At 45.1% G+C, this 25,934-nt stretch overlaps 2 protein-coding genes across 9 annotated transcripts in view; both read right to left on the bottom strand.

Annotated features, from left to right (window-relative positions):
* PRDM15 (PR/SET domain 15) overlaps positions 1-1,234 on the bottom strand; it is a 31,913-nt gene extending 30,679 nt beyond the window's left edge. For 6 of the 7 annotated variants that reach the window (XM_056495216.1, XM_056495207.1, XM_056495225.1 and 3 more), the window contains exon 1: positions 1,160-1,221. The gene's annotated coding sequence lies outside the window, so the exon portion shown is untranslated. Of the gene's footprint in view, positions 1-1,159 lie in introns of all 7 variants that reach the window. The other variant, XM_056495189.1, reaches the window with a different exon arrangement.
* A 3,955-nt stretch (positions 1,235-5,189) lies between these two features.
* Positions 5,190-25,934, bottom strand: part of C2CD2 (C2 calcium dependent domain containing 2) — a 36,505-nt gene continuing 15,760 nt past the window's right edge. For both annotated transcript variants that reach the window (XM_056498588.1, XM_056498505.1), the window contains exons 7-14: positions 23,551-23,659; positions 21,528-21,589; positions 19,789-19,919; positions 19,372-19,543; positions 18,494-18,607; positions 16,237-16,364; positions 15,189-15,501; positions 5,190-10,697 (exon numbers count right to left, since the gene is read on the bottom strand). In XM_056498588.1, the coding sequence (XP_056354563.1) occupies positions 10,471-10,697; positions 15,189-15,501; positions 16,237-16,364; positions 18,494-18,607; positions 19,372-19,543; positions 19,789-19,919; positions 21,528-21,589; positions 23,551-23,659 (1,256 nt within the window). In that variant the 3' untranslated portion in view covers positions 5,190-10,470. The remainder of the gene's footprint in view (positions 10,698-15,188; positions 15,502-16,236; positions 16,365-18,493; positions 18,608-19,371; positions 19,544-19,788; positions 19,920-21,527; positions 21,590-23,550; positions 23,660-25,934) is intronic.

Below are 25,934 nucleotides of genomic sequence, written 5' to 3'. Positions count from 1 at the left end.
GGATCAAGTGCTAAGTTGAGCCATTCTGATCTTATTAATGTATTTTTTTTAAAAAAAAAAAGTAGGTCAGAAAAATGCAATAAAATTTGTGTTTGAACTTAATGATCAACAAGGTAGAATTAAAGTCACCCTTTCCTCAGTCTGAGAATGGGCTTCTACGAGTGTGAATAACTTGAGAACACAAGCAGATGGGTGCTGCACTGAGGTATGTGGAAGATGCACTTAAAAACGCATTTTTTCTTATGATGTAGTAGAACTTGTTCATGCTATGGCTCAAAGGAATTGCAGAACATCTGGTAAACTACAGTAAGGCCTTGTATTTCTTAAAAAAAAAAAAAATAAAAATTAGGCCATTCTATTAATTATTGTTGAGGAGGGAGACGATTTCTAGGCCAGTCAGGGGGATACGGAGAAACACAGCAGCAGCTGGCGGGGTCTGTGCCACCTGCCCTTCCCGCGATCGCGTGAATAAACTACATGCAAAGTTTAATGGCCCCGAGCAGAAAACCAGCGTACTGCAGAAAATTTCACGTGTGCGAAGCCCCGCAGACCGCGGCTCTCTCCTTTTGTCTCCTCAATCCCACCGCACCCTCTCCCAGGGCACAGGCCGGGGCAGGGCAGCATCCCCACACCTCCCTCCTCCTCCTCGCTCACGCTCCCTCGCACCTGGGAGCTCCCCCTCCATCCCCAGCCCCCTGCGGCCAAGCCGAGCGCTCCCGCTCCCGGCCCCGCATCCCCGTGGCCGCCGCGGCTCCGAGCCCAGCGCGGCCGAGCCCGCGGGATCATCGCCCCGCGCCCGCCCCTCAGGGACCGCGCCGCCGCCGCCGCCCGCAGCCCGCCGGGGCCCGGGATCCGGGAGCGGCTCCGCCGGGTTTTGCCTCGGACCCGCCTCGCCCCCTTCGCTACCGCCCTCCCGGCCGCTGTAACAAAGAACAGGCGGCCTGGAGGAGGCGGCGGCGGCGGAGGAGGAGGCGGTGGGGCCGCAGCCGCCGCCGCCGCCCCGGGAGCGCTCGGAGCGGCCGCCGCGCCCGCCCCGGCCCCGCCGCGCGTCGCGGGGAGCGGCGGGAGGAGGCGCGGCGGGGCGGGCGCGGGGGGTCCCGGGCGGGGGAGCGGGGAGGGCGCGGGGTGCGGCGGGAGGAGCGCGGGGAGCCGGCGTTACCTGCCCCGGGAATGGCCAGACCCGGATCGGATCCGCGCTCCGGGTTCCGATCCGCTCCGGAAACCACGCGCCAGCGGAAGCCGGCGGGGCGGGCGCGGAGCAGGGCGGGAAGTGTAGTGCGGCGGGGCGGCCGCGGGCCTGGCCCCGAGTGTGTCCCCGGCCGTGTCCCCTCACCGCCCGGGCCGTGTTCCCGGCCGTGTTCCCTCACCGCCCGGGGCGTGTTCCCTCACCGCCCGGGCCGTGTCCCCTCACCGCCCGGGCCGCCCCACGCGCGGCGGACCCCACGCCTCGGCCTCCGCAGCCCTTGGCCGCGGCTCCCCCGGCCGCGCTGGAGCTGGCGGACGGAGCTCTCGCCGCTCTCCTGGTTCCTGCCGGGCAGTGCCGGCCGCAGGTGAGGCGGCCCAGAGCGCGCTGGTGGAAGGCCTGTTAGAAACAGAATCACGGGTTCGGTAAGGTTGGAAAAGACCTCCAGGATCATCCAGTCCAAGCTGTGACCCAACAGCACCTTGTCCATCACACCACGGCACTGAGGTCCAGTGTTTCCATACACACATCCAGGCATGGGGCCTCCACCACGTCCCTGAACAGTTCCAATGTTTAATCACATCAGTGAAGAATTCGTTCTGATGTCCGACCTGAGCCTCCCCTGGTGCTGCTTAGGTCATTTCCCCTTGCCCTGTTTCCTGGGAACAGAGCCCGATTCCCACCTGGCTGCACCCTCCTGCCAGGGAGTTGCAGGGAGCAATATCATCACCCCCGAGCCTCCTGTTCTGCAGGCTCAGCACCCCCAGCTCCCTCAGCTCTTGGAGCCCTGGTCACTGAGAATTTCAGACTTTCTGTGCTGACAGGCACTGGCCCCCAGGAGAGCACTGCTTTTGACCTGAGGCTGTGGAAAAGGCTTCCAAAATTTAATGATAGAACTGGGATCATGGGTGTGCAGTTTGAATAGCAGTGTGTGATATCACATGGTGGAAGACCTAGAGTTTAAGGTTTTATAATACAGTGTTATATTGAAAGCAAGATGGAGGTTTTAGGGTGGAGGTTTGTTCTTCACCTTCTTCATGGGTTTGGGTTATATTGTATGATTGGATAGAAAAGTCCTCAAAATAAAAATAATTTAGGTGGCATTTCTTAATTGGACAGTTTATGCTTAAAAGGCCTTGTAGAGAGAGAGCTCCGTTTTCAGTTTGAGCTTGAAGTGCTGTAGAACTCACAGTTTGTGAGGCTGCAATATAAATAAGAACTAATAAACATCTGGGTCTGAAAAAGAGATACCATACCATTTAATCCCAACCCTGGCAAAAAGAAAATAAGCTGTGACACTCAGCCACTCTTCAGCTTTGTTGTCTTTCTCTGGACAAAAGCCACATCAGGCACTCACTGGGCTGTTGGCCAAGCCCTGGCCATGGACACGAGTGCCTGTGCCTCCTTATCCAAGCCTCACTGAGGTTCAGTGCTCCAGGATCAGAGGACATCGTCTCCAGTTGCACCAGGGGAGGTTCAGGACATTAGGAGGAATTTCTTCCCATAAAGCACAATTAGACATTGGCAGGGGCAGCTCAGGGAGGTCTGGAGTGCCCATCCCTGGAGGTGTCCAATGCCTGGACGTGGCACTCAGTGCTCTGGGCTGGGGACAAGGTGGGAATGGGTCACAGGTTGAACTCAATCACCTTGGAGGCCTTTTCCATCCTGATTCTGTGATTCCTAAATCTCACGTTCTGGCATTACCAGGATCTATCAGCACCCAGCCCTGCTGTACCTGCCAGCACAAATCATTTAGGGGGGTTTAAACCCTCAGGTGTTGCCACCACTCCAGGCAGTGGCCAGGGCAAGAAGCACTCAGGCTTTTTGTATTCAAGCAAGATGCCTCAATTTCTTGCTCTGCTGAGAAGTGTTGCCTGCAGTGGAGTCCCCCCAAAGCCTTATGCAATGCTCTCTGCCACCATGGTGTGACTGGTCAGCCTTCACTGGCAGAACACCACTGATCAAAAGGGAGTGGGAAGCTGGCACCAGCTCTGTTTTCTCCAGGGAATGTGCTCTTCTCACATCTGGCTGTGTCTTTAACAGCTGGCAATGGCCAGGGCCTTTCTCAGTCATCATCCATCCCACAAAACCCAAGTACCAGTTTCACAAGAGAAGTGTAGAGAGTATTCTGAGAATGGGTCAGGCATGAAGGGACCACAGTGGGTCACATCCATCCCAGAGCACATGGCACAGAGTTGTGTCCAGATGGTTCTGGAGTGACTCCAGCGAGGGAGACTCTGCACCCTCTCTGGACAATCTGTTCAGGGCTTGGTCACTGCACAGGGAAGTTCTGCCTCATGTTCAGGTGGAACTCCTGTGCATCAGTTTCTGCCCATTCCTCTCATCCTGTGGCAGAGCCTGGATCCATCCTCTGGGCATCCCCCCTTTAGCTACTTATAGATTAATGAGATCCCCTCTCAGGTGTCTCTTCAACTCTCAGCCTTTCCTCATAGCAGAGATGCTCCCCTTATTTTGTCACCCTCTGCCAGCCCTGCTCCAGGAGCTCCTGTCCCTGCTGTGCTGAGGAGCCAGAGCTGGACACAGCAGCCCAGAGGTGCCCAGGGCTGAGCAGAGAGGCAGGATCACCCCTGACCTGCTGGGAATTCTCTTCCTGATGTACCCCAGGGCACCATGGCCATACTGTGACTGTCTTGTCAGGTGCTTGGGGAACCTGAAACAATGCAGCACTTGGACTTTCAAAATATTGTACTTGGCAAAACAGCATTAATTTCAGGATGGGAGACCATTTCTTCTTTCAAAATGACTCACCAGCAGTTTTAAATGACTACAGGAGTAGTAAGGGGAGTTTTTTAAAGGATCTAACTGCATGTACAAATAATTTGCTTTTTCAAGGACTGAAGCTGGCTGGTAGTTTTTGTATAGTCTGCTTTTACTTATTGTCCCTGTATATCTCAGTGCATACTCACATGGAATTCTGCCCGGTTTTCTCCAGTATCCAGCACACCAGAGTGGTTTATCCTACTTGCAGTGGATTCACTTTGCCAAAATAAGTATAAATTAATTCAGTATAGCTATCTATGCATTTACAATGCATGTGAGTCTGGATCCTGCAGCTCCAAAATTAGTTTTTTCAACATTAATCTCAGACTGTGCAATTGCACCTTATGCCAGGCTCACCTGGGTAGAGAGGTGAAAAACTGAAGATCCTTTATATTTATTGTTTAAGAATGAACGGGAGGGAAGAGTATGGAGCCACACTTGGAGCTACATCCATTCTTGCTTGATCTTGTCACTTTTGTTAATGTACAGGAATGGCATCACATTGGTAAAAAAACTCACCACAGATTAGAGCAGGGAGGAAAAGGATGAAGGTTTGTAAATAGGAGACTATCAGGAAATTTGAGCTAAGCACTTAAATAATATGAAATAAACAGACGTGTAAATGTGAGCAGTAACTCCCAGTAAGGGAATGTAATTTACAATTTCCTTGTAAGAGATGGTAAAGCCCTCAGCTTTGGAAGGGAAATAAACATTATTGTGGCTATTTTCACATGAATTTTATTTGTTTCATTGAGTTTTCTGTTGTGGTGGTTTTAATGTTGGGGTTGTTTTTCCCCCTTAGTCTGGTAAGGCTTTGTGGCAGCTCTGATTTATAACGTAACTTTTTCAATAAAATCATCACAAGAGAACCTAATTCCCAGGCTGTGCTTATTCCAGTATTGATGTCTTCCCCACAGGATCCAGCCTTTAACACTCCTCCCCCTTAGCCCCCTAATTCAGGATATTACAACACAACCAAGAGAAAAAAAATACTGAGTAACCACAATGAGCTCCACAATTCCTTCTGCCATTAGATTCCCTACCCAATCTGTATTCCAGGTGATTTCTCAAGCAACAAGGGGCTGCCTGATAGGCTGAGGTTATCAGGAAAGAACTCTGCTCCTGAACAAACAGGTAAATGGTCTGTGTTAAGCAACAGGTCAAATTAGCGAAGGAGAGTAGAAAACCATCTGTTACACCTGGGTAAGTAGGACAGCACACCACACAGAGACAATTGGCTTTTATTGTATGTACAGCAGGAGTTACTTCTTTAAAAAAATCCTCTTAGGTTTTTGTAGTGATATAATAAATCTGTACATCATAGATTTCATAATTGCACCAACTTGAGGTTTATGTATGCACAGAAAGAAAAACACACCACAGAAGTGACTATGACAGGTGATGCTAGAAAAAAAAATGCTTTACCCCATGAGGAATAATACAGAGCATAATACATCGTTGGGAAATAGAGTTATAGTACTGGAAAGACCTCAGAGCATCCTCCCCAGCTATTTTCACACCATGCCAGCACCTTGCATAGTGGCAGTTTGGATATCCTGAGTGAAGTGCTATTCATTCACCCTTAACATAAAGTAATCACCTTGTTATATAATTAATCTGGAGTTGTTTGTCACCAAGGCTGAGGCTTAGCAATGTGCAGAAGCATATGCTGACTTTAAACACATGAATAAATCCACTTAGGTCCTGTGGAGGTCAGAGCATGAGGTCAGCTGTTCCCACTCACAACAGGAATGTCTTAGCCTGGAGCTATGGCACAGTTAATTCTATAAGCACTTCTCTCAAACCTCAGCTCTCCAAATCAAAGCCTGCAATAAACTCAACTGAAAAATCCAGGCAGCTCTCACCTTACTCTGTGTAACACCCAGAGTTCCCAGACCTAAAAAACACGTTAAAACAAGAGCAAGATTTTTATTTTTCTCCCCCATCCACATTGGTAGCATTTTATGCTTTCAGCTTTGTTTTTTCCTATGATGTTTTGCACATCAAGAACACAGAGCTCTGCAGGAAATACACAGCAGAAAGTTTTCACTTGAAAAACACCTAGAACCAGCAAGGACATGCAGTACCAGGAAATGCTGTAAAATTCCAACTGATCCCCAAAACTGGGGTAATTGCCAGCCAATTTCATCAAAAAAGCAGCACTATAAATCCAGTCCTCTCAAGAACAAGACAGTACAAGGTCTGTATGGCCTGAAGCCCCAACCTGTCTCCCAAAGAGAGAGCAAGGACAAAGAAATCTGTCAGAAAGCATAAGAATAAAACCCAGTATTTATGCCTGCACAGTGTATGATCTGTCCATTAAGCTGAAGAAGTTTGGCAAAGGTATTTTGCTTTCAAAATGATTTTTTTTCTACCCTGGCACTCCTTCTGCCTCAGATTCCCAAGTTTCATATATTGTTAGGAGTGAAATGACTCTCATTTCTTCCTGGGGCAAGTAGGATATGAAATACCAATGACTTAGTGATAAAGTCTACCCCTCCTCTTTAAAGTGACTTTGAAAGGGATCTCAATCACTTTAAGAAACATACTTAGCTTGTATTCCCATTGGAGATATTAGGTAGTTCTATTGCTTTCATCTAAAAAGAGCAATTTAATTCTTGTACTATTTACTCAGTTAAAATTCACACTAAAGCTAAGACAAATCTTGGTGAGGATAGGGCTTGTCTCCATCGAGGCAAATTTAAAGTTTAAACATCATAAAGCAAAACAAATTACAAACAAATTAAGAAGTTGCAGGTATGAGCAGAAAAATTCTTTAGAAAAGAAAAGCAAGCCTTCATCTCTCAGTCCTCATGAAATAAATACCATGCTTTCTTTGCTGTACAGAACACCCAGACACACAAAAGTATGAGAAAAGGAACAACAGGAATTAATATTTCAAAGGTTGTTTCCAATGTACTGTTCTGAGGTCACTAAATTGCAAGGCAGTAAACAAGAAGTTTTCAGTGTAATAATATAATGTAAAGATTTTATCTACTGTTCAAGTGATAGTTATTAAAATTCTTTGTAATTTTAATTACCAGACATTTGAACAATGGATCAAATGACAAAACACAGAAGGTAATTTCCTCTGGCATCCTTCACAAAACCTGCACAGGACACATTGCTGTGTTATTTGTGCCAGTTGATAAATCCAGTCTTTCTGACCCAAAACTTCAGTGTGGATCCTGCAGGTTGTGAGGATCCAGCTCACACTGACCCAGATACACAAAAAATGTACATGCTCAGATGTCCTGATCTTAAATGACAACCTAAGGAGGGGATGGAATTAATTTTGGTGAGTCTTTGGGGTTGTCACAACTGAGCAACTCAACTGTCCCCTTGTGTTTGGTGCCTTAGCTTGTTTTTACAGCAGGACATAAATGATTTGCAGAGGAGTAAGAAGAGGTGAGGAACACACCAGATACAGAGATCCAACATCAAACCAAATGATGTTTATTTTCCTGAGGAGTAAAGGCAAATAAAAAATCAGATTCCCTTTTTACACCAAATGCCTTGCTCTCCTCATCTGAAGAATTCATTCTCTCTTAACACATGTGGGCCCAAACCTTCACGCAGTTTGCAGTAAAGGATGTTCTTCATTCCCACCATCATGACAAGCATTCAAGTGATCATCAAGACCTTAAGATAACCATTTTTTCATGTGTATCCATTCTCTGAGGTAAGGTACAAGCATATTCCAGTCCTGTATCCTGCAAGTTACTCAGTGTTTCTACAGTATGTGCTAAAGCTTCTGTAAATTAAAATCCCAGCTCAGTAATTTAAGAAGACTTCAAGTAATGTTATGTGCTGCCTCTACATTCCCAATTCCACAGCTCTTTAAGTGCATGGATGTGCTAACCATGGAGCTCAGATTCATCTGGATTTCTTGAATTTAGGGACCAGTTGTGGTTTTATCCTTCAGCAACAAAGAGCATTTAAAAATGGCATGGACTTGACTCCCACCCTGCCCCATAACACAGAGAATTCCTGGTAAAATCAAGAGAAAAAGTGTCTGTTGAGGGAACATGACATCAGAGTTTTAATGCTCACATCATGAACCACTCTAGAACAAATGAAGAAACAAAATATCTACTTTGTATTAAATTAGGAATAAACAAAACCCTGTATTACTGAACTGGGATTTCTAAGCACAATACAGCTCCAGAAGATTCATTTGTACACAATTTTTAAAATATAGAACATTAAAATGCCTTCAAGTGTTCTCATAACAAACAACATGCTTAAAGGTACAACTATTTGATAGTCTGGTCTATAGTGCTGCCACAGTGATCTTAGGAGGTTGCACATAAACAGTATTTTTAAACAGTTAAAAGATTTTGACAGTTCAGTTCTAATACTTTCTTGGTAAAAAAGAAACCAAAAACTCCCTCTACTTTGGAATTGATTTATCAGGCAACCTTGAATCTGTCAGAAATTTGAAATGTGTTTCTATTCTTCAGTAACTTTCTATTTTTGATGAATGCTTTAAGTTGAAAGCCCAAATATCTGCCAAAGTGTTGGATAGCTTAAAGGGGGGAAAGGGGCAAGGGGAAAAAATCACTGTTGGCAAAGTAGGCACAAGGTCTATCATCCATTCACATCAGTAATTTAGCTGGAATGAATGGATGTTTTTCTTGGCTGAAGAGAACAGGCTTGGTCCTTTGTCCTCAGCAGGAATGTAGATGATGGAAAAGTACAGGTAAAGCATGAAAGATGGTACCTGTGAAATACTGACATTTTATTCTTTTTCATAGCCAAAATGAGAACTATGCCTTTCATCAGTTTTTCATTTTAGACTAAAGAAGCCAGATGCAATATTTAGCAAGGAAATAAACTCATCTGACCAACCACTCAGCACGTGACAACACTGGTAGATCTAGAAACTGAACTAAGGAATTTAATATTTTTTCAAAAGCTTTCTTCACAACTGTGTATTTTAAGATCTCAGTAAGAGTTTGGCAGGTAGGACAAGCTTTCCAATGAAAAGCACTGTAGGGTTAACTATGCTCTATTCACCATTTACTGCTCCTAGCTTTGCATTTGATATGATGGTTTATGTACTTGTCTACCAAGCACTTGGGAGAAGGAATTAGAGCCCCTAAGATGAGTTTTTGCATCAGCAGTACAACTTCTCACACAGGGAAAAGCTACATGTAAGATTTTGAAAATACTTTGCAAGTAGCTTCAAGTAAATTAAAAAAAAACAAAACAATCCAAGTTCTGGATTTTTTAAGCATAACTTTTTTAAAGCAGAATATTAAACAATATGCTAGTATTGGTATTTGCATAATTTATTGATTTATGGCTAATGTTAAAGGCATCTCTCCACCTCCATGGGCTGAGCAGTGATTATAGCAGGCTACAGTTATTACAGTGGGGTATCTGAGTCAGCGTTCTCCTCCTGCTTCTGAACACTCACCCGCTTCCAAATTACAACACAAACTGGATCTGGGCCTCTTTTCTTCCCCCCCTTTCAGTCTGACTAGAAAAATCAGTTGCTCCTGTTGCAGGCTGCAGTGAGGGAGCACAGTGGTGTCTTCTCTCTGTAGAGGTTCTGTCACATAGACTGGGTGTGATGTTTCAGTTCTGAGCTCCCCGTTGATGTAAATCCAGATGATCACGTTTGGTTCCTCCCTACAGGATCAGTGAGGCTGGAAGTCACTGTGGGATCACCTGGTGCCACCTCCCTGCTCCAGCAGGGCCATCCCAGAGCACAGGGTACAGAGCAGTGTCCAAACAGTTCTGGAGTATCTCCAGGGAAGGAGAATCCACAGCCTCTATGGGCAGTCTGCCCCAGTGCATGGTCTGTGCACAATAAAGAAGTTGTGCCTCCTGTGCAGGGGGAATTGCTGGGCTCAGCCCCTGCCCCTGGCTCTGGGGCCATTGCTGGGGCCTGGAGCAGAGCCTGGGACTGCTCTGCCCTCCCTGCACACAGGGACAGACAGGGAAACACAGGGACAGACAGACAGAGATAGAGAGACATCCAGACACAGCCAGGGCTGAGCCCCTCTCTCTGGCTCCTCTCCAGCTGAGCAGCCCCAGCTCCCTCAGCCTTTCCTGGGCACGGAGATGCTCCAGGCCCTTGCTCAGCCCCAGGAGCTCCTGTCCCTGCTGTGCTGAGCAGCCAGAGCTGGGCTCAGCAGCCCAGAGGAGCCTCCAGGGCTGGGCACAGGGGCATTACCTGATGGAAATGGTCTTCCCAGTGCACCCCAGGACATCAGGTGCCTTCTTGGTCCCCACCTGCTCCAGTCCCCGTCCTCCCTCCTGTTCCACAGAAACCACACGCTCCTCCAAAAGCCATCAGGACACATTCAGCACTGCTTGTGTTTGCAGGAGTGACTTCAGCAGAGAAAAAAAGCATTTTGGAAAAATAAACCAAAAAGACCACTGTTAATAGTGAACATCCTTTTATGCAAGTCATCAGCCATATTTGTATGCTCTAGTACTGCTCTGTAAACAAGTGCTCAGCTGGTGAGCAGGTTTCCCACCGAGCAGGTTTGGGTTTATAGGTACGGCTCTCCCGAAGCACCGTTCAGTTTGTTCCTGCTCTTGTTCCTGGAAAGGAGCTTCTTGCTCAGAATCCGTGAGAGTGTCCCCCCCTTCCTGCGGCCCTCCTCTGCCAGGGGCTGCTGCAGGAACACCAGGTCATTGTGGGACTGGCTCATTCCCGGGTCCTTCTGGTGATGCTGCCGGCGGAAAAACAGCTTGGCGCTTTTCTTCAGAATCCCACCTGTGGAAGGAAAGAGGTGCAGGAGGCTTTAGACAGAACAGGCTGCTGTCCTCTTGAAACTCAGCTTCAACTGCAGCAAGAGTGGGAAAAGCTGACCCCCTGATTGTAGTCTCCTTCCCTACACTTAGTTCCAAATGCTCTTCTGTGGTCATACACACATGCACAGCAGCTGGTGTGGGTTGTACCCTGGGCTCTCACATCCAATCTTTCCAACCAGTAAAATAGAAAGGATTTTGTAAAGAGAGGAAATAATGTTTCCCTTTGTTGTTTCAGAGATCAAAAGAGTTGAAGATCAGCCTGTGAGGCACCACCTGAAGCAAATTTTAATTTGAGGTGCAGGACAACAGCACCTGGCAGCAAACGTGTGTGCAGTGGTTCAGTACACGCCAGGCAGCAGGTGTTCTATACAAATTCAGCAGAACCACCCAGAGTAACACTCACAAAGCATTTGCTATTCTAAAACCCTGTTAGGAATAGCAATGCACTTCAAGCAGATTAAAAATAATATTACATCTGCTTCCAACAGGTTCAGAAGTCTGCCCAAATCCCTCCCACGGTAAATTAAGTTGCTTTATTTTGCTGTGTTCCTTCCCTTGACCCCATGTCAAACCCAGCATGCAGCCAAGGCAATTGCAGCTGTCATCTCACCAGGGACTCATGCTGCCAACAGCAGCTATCACTACTCCTCTCTTTGCAAGCTTGAGTTGTTTTTGCAGCCATTCTGCCAAATTCCACCCTCCCTCTCCATGTGTGCCCGTGTGCCTGGTGTGCAGCTGGCAGGGACACTGCTCCAGGCTACCAGCAACACTCAGCCTGGCTGGGACATCAGCTCTGTGTGAAAATAGCATCAGTTTTCTATAGAATTGGTAGGGCTGTTGTCCCAGGTGGCAGGAGCCAGTTTGAACAGAAGAAGACCCAGGTGACAAGCCAGCAGAACTTCTGGCAGTCAGACTTGGATGTGGAGACAGTCACCTCCCTGGCAAAGCTTCCACACCTCCTCCCTGCACCACTATCAGGTTTCCTGATCCTTTCTCAGTTCAGCTATTAATTGTCATGGCATGGTCTTGAGTCTGCTTTTCCTCCCACTGCAAATGGACACAAAAAGCAACACACAGTGCAGCCCTTTCATGGACACTGCCACAGCTACAATTAAATGTTTGTCCCCTGAGGACCTGACAAGGCCTGTGTGTCACTCTGCACACAGTGACAGCTGCAGAACAGGTATTTCATGGCAGCCAGATGCTGCTTTGTACACACCAAAGCAGTCACAAACATGCACTTGGGTTTATTACTGTGTACTTTAAGGGCTAAGCACTCAGCACCTGGGAGGATATTCAAGCATGTTTTTTCTGGCAGCTGTTGAGACTCTCCTCACAGGGCACAATGGGATGGGAAGCAGAAATCAGCTGCAAGCAACCAGCACTTGTGGATTTGAATCTTGACTGCTCTCCCATCAGCCTCTGATTGATCTCTTTGGCAAGGCAGTACCACTTCAGGCTGCTGTCAGCAGCACAAAAGCAGCAGTGTTCCCCCCAGGACGCTGGCAGTGTTGATGTGCAGAGGCTGGGGGGCTGCAGAGGCTCCTCTGCTGTGCAGCTCCTGTTTGAGCAGGCAGCTGTTCTGCCCAGCAGCCCTGGCAGCTGCAGCTGAAGCTGTGCCAGCAGCACTGGGACACCAGGGTTTATCCCTAAGCAGATTTTTACTCCCATCCATTCAGTTGTTCAGACTGATTTTCTAGACCAGGAAACAGCACTGGCTAAGAATGCTCCAAAAACGGTGCCAGTGGCCTGGGACAAGTCCCTGCAGCTGAATAACCATGGGCAGCACTTTCCTGAGAGCAGCACAAGCAGCAGCCCCCAGCACAGGAGCTCCCTGGTGCTCAGTCTCTGGAAGCTTGCACAGCCAGTCTGGAGTGCTCTGCCTGCTGCAGAGACATGCAGCCCTGGGAGGAGGCGGGGCAGGGCAGGACAGGGCAGGGCAGGGCAGTGCTCACGATGGTTTATGTGCTGGTTCATGTGCTGTCTGCATGCTTATGCCTCCAGTTCATCAGGATCCATGTGCAGCCCTGCCCCCAGCAGCAGGAGATGAGCAGAGAGCACTGTACAAATACAAACTCCCTGCACTAATGTAGGGTTGTCTGAAAATGCTTGGGGGGGTGGGATCATTTCTGAATCTCATTTGTGCTAAAGGAGGAAGATTTCCTTCCATATCTACAATTGCTTTCCATTCCTTCCCAGCTTCCAAAACAGTTTTCATACAGGTGGTTTTGTAAAAAGCTGCTGATTTTGTAAATGCCTGCTGAGGTTGTGGGAGCTCTGTAAGTTAGGCTAGAAAAGCTTTATCTAAAAATCTATAAGCAGCAGGGTTTAAATAAGTTTTGTTTGTATGTATATCCAGTTATGAGGTAACACATAGTTTGCATGAGCAGGTTTTGGTTGATTACCAGGTACTACAGCAATGGGCATGATGGAGAGAGATCAGGAATGTAGAGCATCCCTCTTTCCTTGCTGCCCTCTCTTTGTGACCCTCCTGGACAGCACAACCACCAGAAGGATGATTTGTCACAGCAGACTGCTCTGCTAAGACTCCTGAGCACAGTAAGGTAATTTTGGAAGGAGAAAAGGAATGGATGGGGGAAGAAGAAAATGGGTGTCAAACTAATTTTTGCTTCATTTTTTACAATGAGTGTCTCATTGTAAAGCTACATTTTCTTAGGGATAAAAAAAAAAAGAGACAAGAATAACAACTTACTGTGTAGGTAATTAATTCTGGCTGGCATAGTAGTCATCTTAAGTTTATAAAAGGGAATGGGTAAGAAAGAGGAAGTCAGAAAGGTGAAAAAACAAAAATATGCAAGAATAAAAAAAAATGCTAACTTTAAGACATTAACATACACAAAAGGCTTTTCTAAGCAGAAGGGGTTTTGTTTGGGTTTTCTTGTTGCATTTGCAGTTTTATTTGTGGTGGGTTTTTTTGTTGTTTGTTATTTTTTTAAGGGAAAGCATTTGACAAACAGAAGCCTTCAACTATTCACAGCTCACTGAAAGCAGAGGGGTTGAAATGTTTTCCTATCTTACTCCATAAAAGCTGCTCAGCTGTGACAAAGCAGAGATTCAAGACTTCCACAAAGACATCTGTGTATAATGAAAGGGATTTGAGCCAGTTTTTTTCAAGTATTTTTTCAAGATGACACAACTCTCTCAGAGATATTTTGCAGTCTCAGAGAAAAGTTTTTAGCAGTCTTATACTGAATTGTGTGAAAAGGATCTCTAGAAGCCTCATCTCTTTGCACAGGGAAACCCAACTCACACACAAACTTCCACCTGCTTGTTTCAGAGTAACATGCTGAGGAAGAGTCCAGAGGTTTTGCAGTTTCTCACAAGCTTCCTAAACTTTTCCAGGCTCCAAAATGAGCCAAATCCCTGGACAACTAACTCACTCCCCTCACCCCAAACACACCCAGGACTTTCCAGTGCCTGAGCATGTGTGTGACAGGGATTGTTGCTGCAGCCTCCTGATCTCTGATGTGAAGCAGTCCAGCTGTGGGAAGCCAGAGAACTCCAGGCTCTAAGGGAGGGTCCTGACAAAGAGCTCCAGTGTCTGCCCCGTGGGTGGGGGGGTGATAATCCAGTAAAATAGGGAGGTTTTGTAGGGAGCCACTTCCCAGGATCTCAGGGTGAGGAAAGGATAGGAAATAATAAACCAGAGAGGGATGGATAGGAGTGACAAGTATTATTAAGGTGGAACCTGTATGCCTGTTTGGGGCACTGCACTGGCCCTTTTGTAAGACTTCCTAATAGCCCCACTTAACTGTTTACCACAAACCAGTGCTCAGAGGTTACTGGATTTACCAAGGAAACACAAAGAACACTAAGACATTTTCAAACTGAAGCTATTCAGGTGTATAACTACCTAAGGAAAATGATGGGATGCCTTATTTTTACTTATTAAAATAACTTTTATTCTGTTTTCTTTAGCAAATTTTGCATGAATGAAATGAGTGAAAAGGGGGCATCTGTTCACCAGGCAGTTCCTGCTACAGCTGTGATGCTTCCCTGAACACAGTTTAGTGAGGGCAGGGGAGCCTTGTGCTCAGAGATGTGAAGGAGGAAGAGGGATCTATTGGGAAGTAACTGTGGATCCCTGCCATCTTCACCCTGGTAATGGGGCTGCCAATATAGGGCAAGTCCTGGGCTACAAGGACACAGTTTTCCTTGAGGAACTGATAATGTGGTTAGTGATTTCTCTCCCAAATAACTGAGTTGGGCATAATAAGCTGCCAGCTTCTAAGGGTGAGCTGTTTCCTCATGGAGGGAAGGGTAAGAAAGCCTGAGCTGGCTCAGAGAGCTGCAAGTAAAACAGCTTCAACCAACACCACAGTCAAAAAGAGTTTGAAGGACAAAAAAAAAAAAAAACAATAAGAAAGAGTGAACTACTGCAGCCAATTACATAGAGAAAGCAGTCACTGAAGTGGAAGTGAGGATCACATACCTTTAGATTTTTTAATGCTCCCAGTTTCTGAAACACTTAATGAGCTCCCAGATATTTCTTCAGAGTTCTGGTCTAAGAGTGTGCTGGTGTCCCACTGCTGGCTGCCATTCTCCAAACCCCAGGCCTTGTGGGTGCTTTGCTGTGGCTCAGTACCAGGGGCTGTTTCTGAAGCACTCAATGGCTGCTTTTCATCAGAGCTGATTTTTGCAACAGCTTCCTCCACAGTGGGTGGATCTGCCTCCCTGCAGGAGCTGTCCATGGCTGCAGCATAGTCCATCATCAGTGAAGCTTCACTGTCCTGAGATAAAGAGGTCTGCCCAGTGGAAATAAGAGACAACACTGACACAAGTCATCCTGCTGGAGAAAAACAAACCTCCCTGCAAGGGTTAAAATAACTCTTTACACTTGTATTGCTCAGGACAACCAGCAAGCCACCTGAAGCTTCCTTAGCTCTACTAAAGGAGAGGAGCATTTAGCAAAGTTTAATCATGTTGCAAAGGCCAAATGAGTAAAAAAAGTAATTAAGTAAATGCCTTCCACCCATCTCTAGCTCCACAACAAGTAACAGAACTCCCCTACATGTGCTGCTGTAATGAAGTGTCAGCATACACAGAGAATCTTTTGGTCCTTTAAAGAAAATTAACATCAAAGCATTTCACCTTGTCTCATTGTTTCTCTGCAACAGAGACCAGAGAACCAGAGGGTTTTTTTCAGAGGGTTTTAGCAGCTTTGGAAAAAAGTAGAACAATCTTTCATACTTTTTCAGAGCATCTTCCCTACATGGGTGAAACACAGAAGGATTATCCTTTCTTCTCACCTAAACTGATTTTCCAAAATCCCTAACAACAAGGACACAGTACATTTTTAGTCAGGCTGTCAAATCTAACAATCAGAACCCAACACTCTGATTTGGCTTAACTTGAAACAGTCACAGAAAAAACCTGGCACACAAAAGTGGATTCTGCAGGGACAGCAGGAACAGAAGAGTCAGTGCAGAAAAGGCTTTACAGAACCAAGCATTAACTCTAAGTGCTGATTTCTGCTCTACCTTGGACACCCCTGATATGATAATGGTGCTTTTCTTCCGAGGAGACTTCAGCTTCTGCTTTGCAGACTCACTCAGCTGCCTGATGGCTGCTTCTGCCACAGGGTCAGTGCCATTCAGTACCAGCAGCTCTGGAAAGAAAGGATCATTTCAGAGGGGAGAAGGAAAAACAGAGCAGAGACAGGCAGAGTTTGTCCTTGACTTAAAATTCACAGAAATGGCATCAACACCACAAACTTGTCAATTCACCACCCAGCCATCAGGTCCTGTCTTTTTCTCCTGTCACCCATTTTTGGAGAAAAGGTACCAAAATGCCACTGACAAACCCTTTCCATGTGAACAAAGGAGGTTCTGGAAGCCTGGACAAAACATCCCATTATTTCAATTCATTGCTACCCTGTAGTGACAGTGAGGACATCATGAGTTATCACCAGTCATGAAGAACCTCAGTTCTAACATGTGTACATATAAGGCTGCTTCCTCAGGCAGCTTTTTTGTTATCTTGCTCCTTTTCCAGCCCTCCCAGCTCAGCATTTCCAGTTTTGCTATGGCATTCTAATAGGGTGGGGAAGGCAAAGTAGCTGCCTCCAAATTCTGTAAAGTCCACCCCCTTTTCCCCTCCAACCACTGCACAGGAATATAAAATCTTCTGTATAAAATGCTCTTTAGTGACAAACACAAGTTTATTTTTAAGGATGGCCCTTTCTAGCATCTAGGACACAAATAGACATTAATCAAATTCATCAAGCTCAGGAACAAACACGGCAAAGGAAGTCAACAAAAAAAAATCCCCATGTTTAATTGCCTGAGGTGGACTTCTCTGGCAAGAGTTTGAACAACAACAAAAAGAAGAGAGGCAGGAATAGCACCAGAGTTAACTAAATTAAACAGTGCCATTTGTTACTGGAACAGTAATATCATAAAAGATGAGGCCTAGAATTAAGAATGTGTGCATGTCTGCACAGTCATTTCAAACCTTGACTTTTTCCATCTCCCCACCCCTGCATTAATTCTTATTGTTGTCATCACTCAGACCTATGGCACAGACACAGCATCTTTTCCAGAGGGCTTCCTGATATCTTGCCACGATGTTTTTAATAACTTTTACCTAAGTTACTGCCATACCAAAAGCTCCTTTGTATTTCTTTCCTTTGGCTTTTGTTCTAATGAGTAATTCTTCCTGCAGTACTGTACAAACACTCCACAGAAATCCCCCTGCACTCCCAATAAAACACTGTCCATAACAATATGGAGTAAGCAGCCTCCAGGTGAATTTTCCAGTAAGTATTTTGTGTCATTAATACCATAAACACTTCAGAGAGTCAGCTCAGAAGTCTTGCACTGTCGTAACATTTCTCAAATTGATGTAGTGATACCACACTGCCTCATGGTATCAGAGTATTTCTTATCCTGGAGACAGGAAAAGATCAAAGTGCTGTTACAGCTATTCATGGTTACTGCTTCTTGCCCTTCCCCATATTTGTTGGCCAACACATTTCTGTCTCTCAGAAACCTCCAGGAGCAGCCCAGATCATCTCCAGGCTGTCCATTCCCCACTCAGACCTGTACACTGGGTCACATCTGTCACCACTCTTGCCCACAGAGCCACTGAAAGGTTCAGTGGTGACCACACACAGGACTGAAAAATGTGCTGAAGATTTAGAGCTGCAACTTGAAAAGGTAAATTCTCCAGAGATAAAATCAGGTTTACATACAATTCAAAGTGAATTTATAATTATTGTCAATTGCCACCTGACACTGAAGGAACTTTAGCTGTATTCAGGTGACTTAGGAAGGTGGACAAATGGGCACAGCAAGCCCAAAAAGCCCAGTGGCAGGGCTAGGGAGAGAACTGAGTCCTCCTTACATCAGTCCAGCCTCTGCCTTCTCTTCAGACACAGGGGACTTAGAGGTACCTGTCACAGGGTTTTAATTTAGTGCACCTTTAAGAAAGGAGGCATTCTTTCATTCAAAAGTAAGAGAAAAATCTTACTTTTGGCTTTTCTGCAGTCTCCTCCCCTTTTCCAAACCACAGCTCATTGTTATTTATTCAAAACCAGTAATTTAAATTGCCAATTAAAACCAGACTTTTACTGCAAGGCTGCCATACTCCAAAGCACAGTGCTTTGTAACATAAGCACCCCAGCACTGCTGACAGGCAGCAGCCACATGGGCTGGCTGTCACTTTAACAGGATCACATGAACCCCACGTGCAGAACAGAGAAATGTTCTCCTTAGCAGCTTCAAACATTTTTATTACCTGTATCTGAAGATGACAATGTTTTGCTGACTGGAGCACCATGAGACTGGAGGGCTTCAACAGTGAAATCCTTTTCAGTCACCTTGACTTTAACTGGAGTTTTCACAGGAGAATCTGAGGACCAAGTTTTTTGGTTATTTGAAATGGTCAAGACATTTTTTATTATGTTAATAAGAGTTTATTACACCAGTCATGCCTGCCCAAATCATAAATGTTTGAGTAAATTGTTTAACAGAAATTCTCAACACATGCTCTGGGTAAACCTGATCCTCAAAAGGCCAGTGAAGTGTGAGAATTTTTTTAAACATTTTTAAATGTTTAAAATATTAAAGAATTAAAGAATTAAAAAATTCTACTGTAATACATTAGACAACACCCACTTAAATAAAAGATCTGTTTTAACAACTTAAAAGAACACAGATCTTTGTGATGCTTCACACCAAGACTGTTCACAGGTACATTCTTTTGTAATTTTCCAAGAAAAATTGGAAAATCTGCTCCTGGAGAGTACTGAGAAGTATTTTGTCACCAAGTAGCACCAGCCCTCATCAGAGATGAGAATACAGATCAGGATTAGAGGGCATAGGATGGTTTGTTATCAGCAAACCTCTGAGAGTCTGATGTATTTGTCATTGTGAAGAAAAAACAAACTATCCACCAAAATCCAGCCCTTCTACATTATCACATCATGGTGAAGATGTATTAAAAGAGACATTAACTGTTCTTCTTGCAAGAAACAGTTTTCATTAAAATTAAAAACCTGATTCTGGAGCATACAAACAACAAGCCCACTCCAGCACATCAGAGAAGTCTGGAAAATGCTTTCCTGAGAGCCCAGTCCCCAGTGCCTCTGGTGGTGCCCATGGAGGGAGTCTGACCTGTGCTCAGGGGGGATGCTCTCCCTTCCAGGCGAGGTTTGGTTCTCACAGCAGTGACAGTGGTGACCACGGTCCCGCAGGGCATCACTGTGCGATCCTTCTCGATCTTGGTGGCCAGCACTGGAGAGGAGACCTGCCTGGCCTTCAGCTCACTGGGCTCTATAAAAGAGAACTAAGGAGACAGGAAAACACCACCTCAGAAGCACAGTCAGTAAGAAGGACATTACTTCTGGCTGGTATTCCTTTAAGGCTTTTGCTGAGCCAGACTCAAGTGTTAATTCTTTCAGTAAGTCACAAATCCCCTGCCATCAGAACACGCTGCTCTGACTCAGCCACAAGTCCAAGCATGAGATGAGCATTCCCAAGCACTTCCTGAAGCTGAAAGATGCACCCCAGTCCCCCCAGGGCCAGCAGTACCTCTGCACTGATGGATCCCAGCCCTGGCTCCGAGCTGCTCTCCCTGGCCCCGCTCAGTGCAAAGCTGTGCTGGCCAGAGGGTTGTTTCCTGAACAGGTCCAGAGGCACAGTCACCTTCCCAGATAAAGGACCTGCAAGAATAAAATCAGCAAGGTCAGCCCAGATCTAAGCTGCCAGGATGTGTAAGGGAGAGAATACAGGAAGGGAGGAGAAAAATTCAGGCAAACAATTGCAGTAACTGGGTCTACACCACGAGGCAGAGAAGTGGCATTTTATAGCTTTTTTTTCCTATTTTATGACTATTCCTCAGCCTGGCCTAATACTGTGCAACAGGAATGAATGGAACCATGAAATATTACTTATTTACTGTTGTTTCTGGCCATTATTTTTCTCTTTATATGAAGAAAAAAGGAAATAACTATTAGGTTCTTGGACAAGCTCCACAACCAGTTCCTGCATCTTTCATTTCAGAGGACAATCTGGATTCCTGGTCAACTGGTGCATCACAACAATGATGTTTCTTAATCTGAACTTTAGTAAAAGTTCAGCAATTCTCTTGTTCCTCCCCTGACTTTATCAGCTCCACTAGACCAGAACAAATTATTAGCAAAGGTACTGCATGATTTAAGAAATGAAATCCTAGATTTCTGTGCAAAGCAGAATGTTTAAAAACAATAAATTCCTACACTTCAGTGGCCTTTTGGGGTCAGGTTACCACAGAACATGTGCTGAGAATTTGTGTTAAATGATTTTCTCAAATACTTCCAATTTGAACTGACATAACAGGCATAATAAACTCTTGTTTATACCTGTGTTATACAAGGAGGGATCTGCATTACAGTCACATAACTCAGCTCTCTCCTCATTAATGTGATTCTATTTTTGAGTCTTCTATTAAAGTCTTTTAGAGAAGAACAACTCAGCAGGGATGGAGGGGCAGAGGGGAAGGAAGAGAGTTGTCAGTGCAATCCACTGGGAGCTTTTTCTTCAGGAACCAGGATGAAAGTTAGGATGTAGAATACTCCTGGTGTTGTTTGAAAGACTAAAGATGCTTAGGTACAGTCAAGACACATTTTGTCCAAGAAAAATGTAACTTTGCAGACTCCATATATATATTTTTTTAAAAAATAAAAATAGGATCCATATCAGAGGAATTTTTTAAAGCTTTTGACTTTCCAATCCCTCCAATAATCATGGATCATAAGCAAGGTATTGCACAACATTTTATATATAGATTATTAAAAATAATTCTAAAATAACAGAATCTAGCTGTAAAAATGTTTGAGCCCCCATGTTTTATATTTAATCCAACATAAGCAGAATTGGAGTGTTTTACACCTGATTGTGATTTTCATATCTGAATTGTCTGGGACTTGAAAAGGAAGGATTTACAATTAACCTCCATGATTCCCCTTCAGCCACAGAAACAACTCAAAAACTTAACTTGAAACCAAAAAGGTTCACAGTGGATCTGTTAGATGTTTAGGAGATGGAGAAATATATGATAACAGCAGCTGGAAGACTCAGTATCTTGACAATCTAGAAAGAAACCCAATGATTCTCTATAACCTTAACCCAGGCCACAAGAGAGGCACCTGGTCAGTGTATTCTCCTTCCACCCAAATTTACTGATGGATCTCACAGTTTCTGAGGCCATCCAGAAATAAAAGGGGACTTCTGTCAACACCCAGCAAAGCTCACACACTGACCATGCAAAATAACTCAGTCTTAATACTTACTATCCAACTTCCCATCTTCTACTACTTGCAGTTGCAATGCTTTTGATTTGGCACTTAGTTCACTGTGAAGGAAACAAAACCACATTAGGTCTCTGCAGGCCAAGCAGATTTTCCTTCCCACACAGGTTTTCCCCTTTCCCCAGCTTTTCTCAGCCCTCTCCAAGCCAAACACTGCACCTTGCAGGTGGGTAAGAGTGACTGAAGGGATCACAGTCAGAAAACCATGGCCTGGGTCCCTCCACCACTTTTGCACAGGTTCAATTTGTTGAATTTCAGAGAATTTTCTTTTACCCAGGAGCTGAGAAAAGCTGTCCTCCAAGCTGAAGATGGTTCCTAGCCTGACTGCTACACCACAGCACCAAAAAGCTTGGTTTCTCCTGGCAGGATCAAATTTGTAAGTCAAGATGCTGGAACAGGCTCAATCTACATCCCTATCAAAGCAGGAAAGTGTCCTGCAAAAACAGGGCAGATGCAAGAAAATGAAACAAGTTACAGCTTTAAATGAGAAGAGTCAGGATCACTTCTCCAAAACAAGACTCAAGGATGCTGCAAGCCAACAAGAACAAGTTTCTGAGTGACCAAACCCAGGTGAACTACTCTCAGAATTGCACATGTGGTACTTCCTAAGATGGACTAGACAACAGTACAAAACCTTTTCTCTGAGACAGTGAAGCAAACTGGGCACCTACTGAGGAACCCTCAGGTAAAATTTAATTTTACACCCTTCTCAAGCAAGCATTCTGCCAAAAACCCTAAGGGATTGCAAACATACATTTCATTTTGCTACATCTCAGTTTCAGGCTGGTGTGATCCTGGCTGCAGACACCCCACCTCCACTAGATGCTGTGATACATCATCTGTGCAGAAGATTTTTAGTTTTTCCCTGCCACTCCCACCCTTCCTGCACCCCAAAATTTGGAAAGGAGCACCTTGATGGCACTACTGCTGCTTTGCCATGAAGCTAAAGCAGAGGCTGACATGGTGGTCAGCACAGTGGTGCTCAGAGTGAAGGATATTTTTGGCTCTGAAGAAAGAAAAGGGCAGAGGTTCGTGCATGGAAACTTGACAGAAGTTCAAAACCCCTGCCAAAATCCTCATCATTTATCTGTAAAAGCCCCCAAGCTTACCTCATGCACTTCTGAAAAGCAGTGTGGAAACCCCAGCATTATTCCTAGTGTCAAGGCCAAATTCCAGCCAAGTTAATCACATCCTGCCTGCCCTCTCTCAGCCCTTTCAGTTGGAAAAGGGTATTATTCTTACAAACTTCCTGTCCCAAACTGCTGGGAACTTGTCTGCTCTGCAACACTGAGCACGGTGCTGTTCCACCAACAGATGGCTGAAGGGGATCACAGACCCACAGGCTGAAGCACTTTGTGATACTTCAGAAAACAAAGTTCATCAGTGACTCCTCCCTTTCCTAAACTCATGCACCTCAGAAGCCATTTTTGCTCTGCTGTTAGAAAGTGAAAATAAAAATAGTTTTACAACTGCTCACTTTTGACCTTATTTACAGCAGCTGTGTGAATCACTGAATACTGTGCAGGCTGCATGAAAGTCCCGTTTATTGTTCTACAGGAGAGAGAAAATCTAGTTTTACACTCTCTTTTTAGTCATGGTCACCATTCTTTTAGATGGTCAATTGTTTTTGCACATGTGCTTTTTCCACTCAGGGGAGGGAATGGGGAAACATTAGATTCCCTCAAATACAGTTTTGACAGTAAAGTGACTTCAAAACCTTGCTAGCACTTCTTTTCTGGTACTGCAGGAAAGCCTGACTGTGACTGCTGTCATCTACTGGAATCATGTATCTACCATGGAACCTAGAGACCTGTACCTCATATCCATGCAGAGGGTAATTAGTTATTCTGAAGTTCCTACCAGCTCCAGATTTCTCTGAGGCCACACAGAGAAAGGCCAAGAATGGACAAAATTGTCATTCTTCTCTCACACAGTTCAATTAAAAAAAAAAAAAAAAAAAAAAGTGTTTTAGTGTAAAAATATTCTCAGTAGGTAAATTACTTACAAGATAAACTCTTCCTTCCAAAAGGGATGTGCAGCATTTTTGGCTACAGAGCTGGAAAACTTCTGCATAGGGTCATTCAACTGAACTATACACACAAGGTCTGTGCTGCCTGTAAGGGCAAGAAAAATCAACAGAAGTTATAATGCTCTGTCACCAAGAGGCCACTTGCTGAAAAGAAACCCCCTTGCTTGCACATTGCACTTTTGAGCAGATTTCTGCAGGCACTTTCTCACCCTCCCACGGAATAAATGCCTTCCCTTGGTTTGCACACCCAGGACATTCATGGCAAAGGTCACTGTTGCATCACTGCTGTCTTATGAGCTCCCCTACATGCTGTGAAACATGACAGCCCAATTTCAATCCTCCCATGGAGCAATAATAAAACGATCCAAAAAGATGGGGAGACAAAGAGCGAGCAGGTGATGTTGTGGGTGTGAAGCAGGGAGGGAGTAAAGCTGCTTTCAGCTGCTTTAAAAAACCAGAAATTTTCTAAGTTCCTCCTGGCCACAGTCACAGTGATTTATTTGGATGTGAAAATAAGCTTTTTCTGCTGGCAAGTGACTGATGACAGCAGTGCTAATTCACAATGGTTTGTTCACTGTGGTTTTTAACAAGTTTTAAAGCACTGCTGCAGACTTATCTCTGCCTTGATCTTGGAATTCGATAGTGTTGCAAATTGGCATATTAAGAGTAGTTATACTGCTGCTCCAAGGGGAAATAGTTTGCCAGATGTTCTCCTCTTAAAACTGTTCCTTTAATATGCCTTTCACAGCACCAGAAATAATTTAAACCCAGACTTCCAACACATCAAGGAGAGCAACAAAAAGCTCAGTACTGACTGTGTGCAGAGCAAACAAAAGATGCTGCCCCCAGGTCTCCCGAAGAATCTGGGTTTGTATTTGCTCTGAGCAGCTCTCAGTTGTTCTCTGGGGATGTCTCAGGCACAGAGGCAGCCTGGCCTGGCAAGGTGATTAGAGGAGACAAAGCACTGAGTACACACAGCTTATTTGGGATCCAAGCTGACCCCAGAGTAAGCAGCTGAGCTGCTTTCAAGGGGCTGAGCTGAGCTCATGGACCTGGGCTGGTTTCTGCTCCCCCAGCCGAGTGTGCCTGAGCCTGGTCCTGCTGCCACATCCCCAGCCAGGGCAGGGACCCTGCACAGAACCACACCTGAGCCACAAACCAACTGTACCACAGGGCATTGCAGCTTTTCTGCCCTGGACACCCTGCTGCAAACAGTTAACTACTCTTTCCTTACCAGCAGAAATTACTTTTACCCTCAATGATTCCCTGTAGAGCATGTAATACAAAATCTAGGGTGATCTTTGTTTACATGCACAAAGTAAGGGAATAAAAACAGGCACAGCCCATAAGCAGAGACCAGTTCTGCTACTGGGGATTCACCAGCTGAACTAAGATATCTGCAGGAGAGCCAGAGCTCCTATAAACCCTGTCAGCATCCATCAATCATGGTTTCATCAGCACACACCAGCCCCCTGTGAACCTGTGCAGGTTACCCTGAAATCCTGCACAGTCCTTGAGTTCCAACAGGATAATTCATTATTGCAAGGGAAGGCCAGGAAAAGGGAAGGGAATATTAATTAAAAGTCAGCAAGTTATGTCCAGAAGCCAGCAGCTTTCCAGCTGTGCAGGATTCCTGCTGGATTTCAAGTGCACTAGTTAAACCCTATCATAAAGCTTTATTTCTCATACTCAGTTCCAAATATTTACACTCCAGGAGCTGCTGAAGAACCAGCAAAATTCCCTCCATCTCCTGTTAGAACAGCAAACAGGGATTTTACCTCCCAACATCTGTGTTCCCAGAGCAGAGCACGTGAATTGTCTTTTTCCTCTCATTTTTAGGGAAGGTGCAGCAATTCTCAGAAGGGGAATCTTCTGTGCAGCATATACACACAGAGCTATCTCATCTCATGACTTTTAAAGTGAGGCAAAATGACCCAATCTTTTGGAAAGTTTAGCTTGCACTACAAAATTGTAGAGTAATAAATCACAGAATGGTTTGGGTTGGAAGGGACCTTAGAGATCATTTCATTCCAAACCCCTTGCTGGGCTGAGACACTTTCCCCTAGACTGGGTTGCAGTTGCCAACAGAGTTTTATTAATATAGGATATTTCACAGCCAAGAGTTCCAGAATTGCTTTAAAAATAATTTGGTTTTCTTTAAAAAAAAAAAAACACCAAAAAAACCAAAAAAAAACACCTCTGCAGAGATTTCTAGGGGGATCACTTCCAACCAGGATGAGCAAAGCAGCATTATGCAAGACTCTAGGGCAGAAACCCTATTACCTCTAGCTGAAAAAAGGGAGAACAGCAAGTAGGATACATTTATCCAAAACTACTGCCTTGCCCAATTTAGTAGCTTC

This window comes from Oenanthe melanoleuca, chromosome 1, assembly GCF_029582105.1.
Source record: "Oenanthe melanoleuca isolate GR-GAL-2019-014 chromosome 1, OMel1.0, whole genome shotgun sequence".
Taxonomy (NCBI): Eukaryota; Metazoa; Chordata; class Aves; order Passeriformes; family Muscicapidae; genus Oenanthe; species Oenanthe melanoleuca.
Note: the sequence above shows the minus strand (reverse complement) of the source record. Positions and strands in the feature narration are given on the sequence as shown.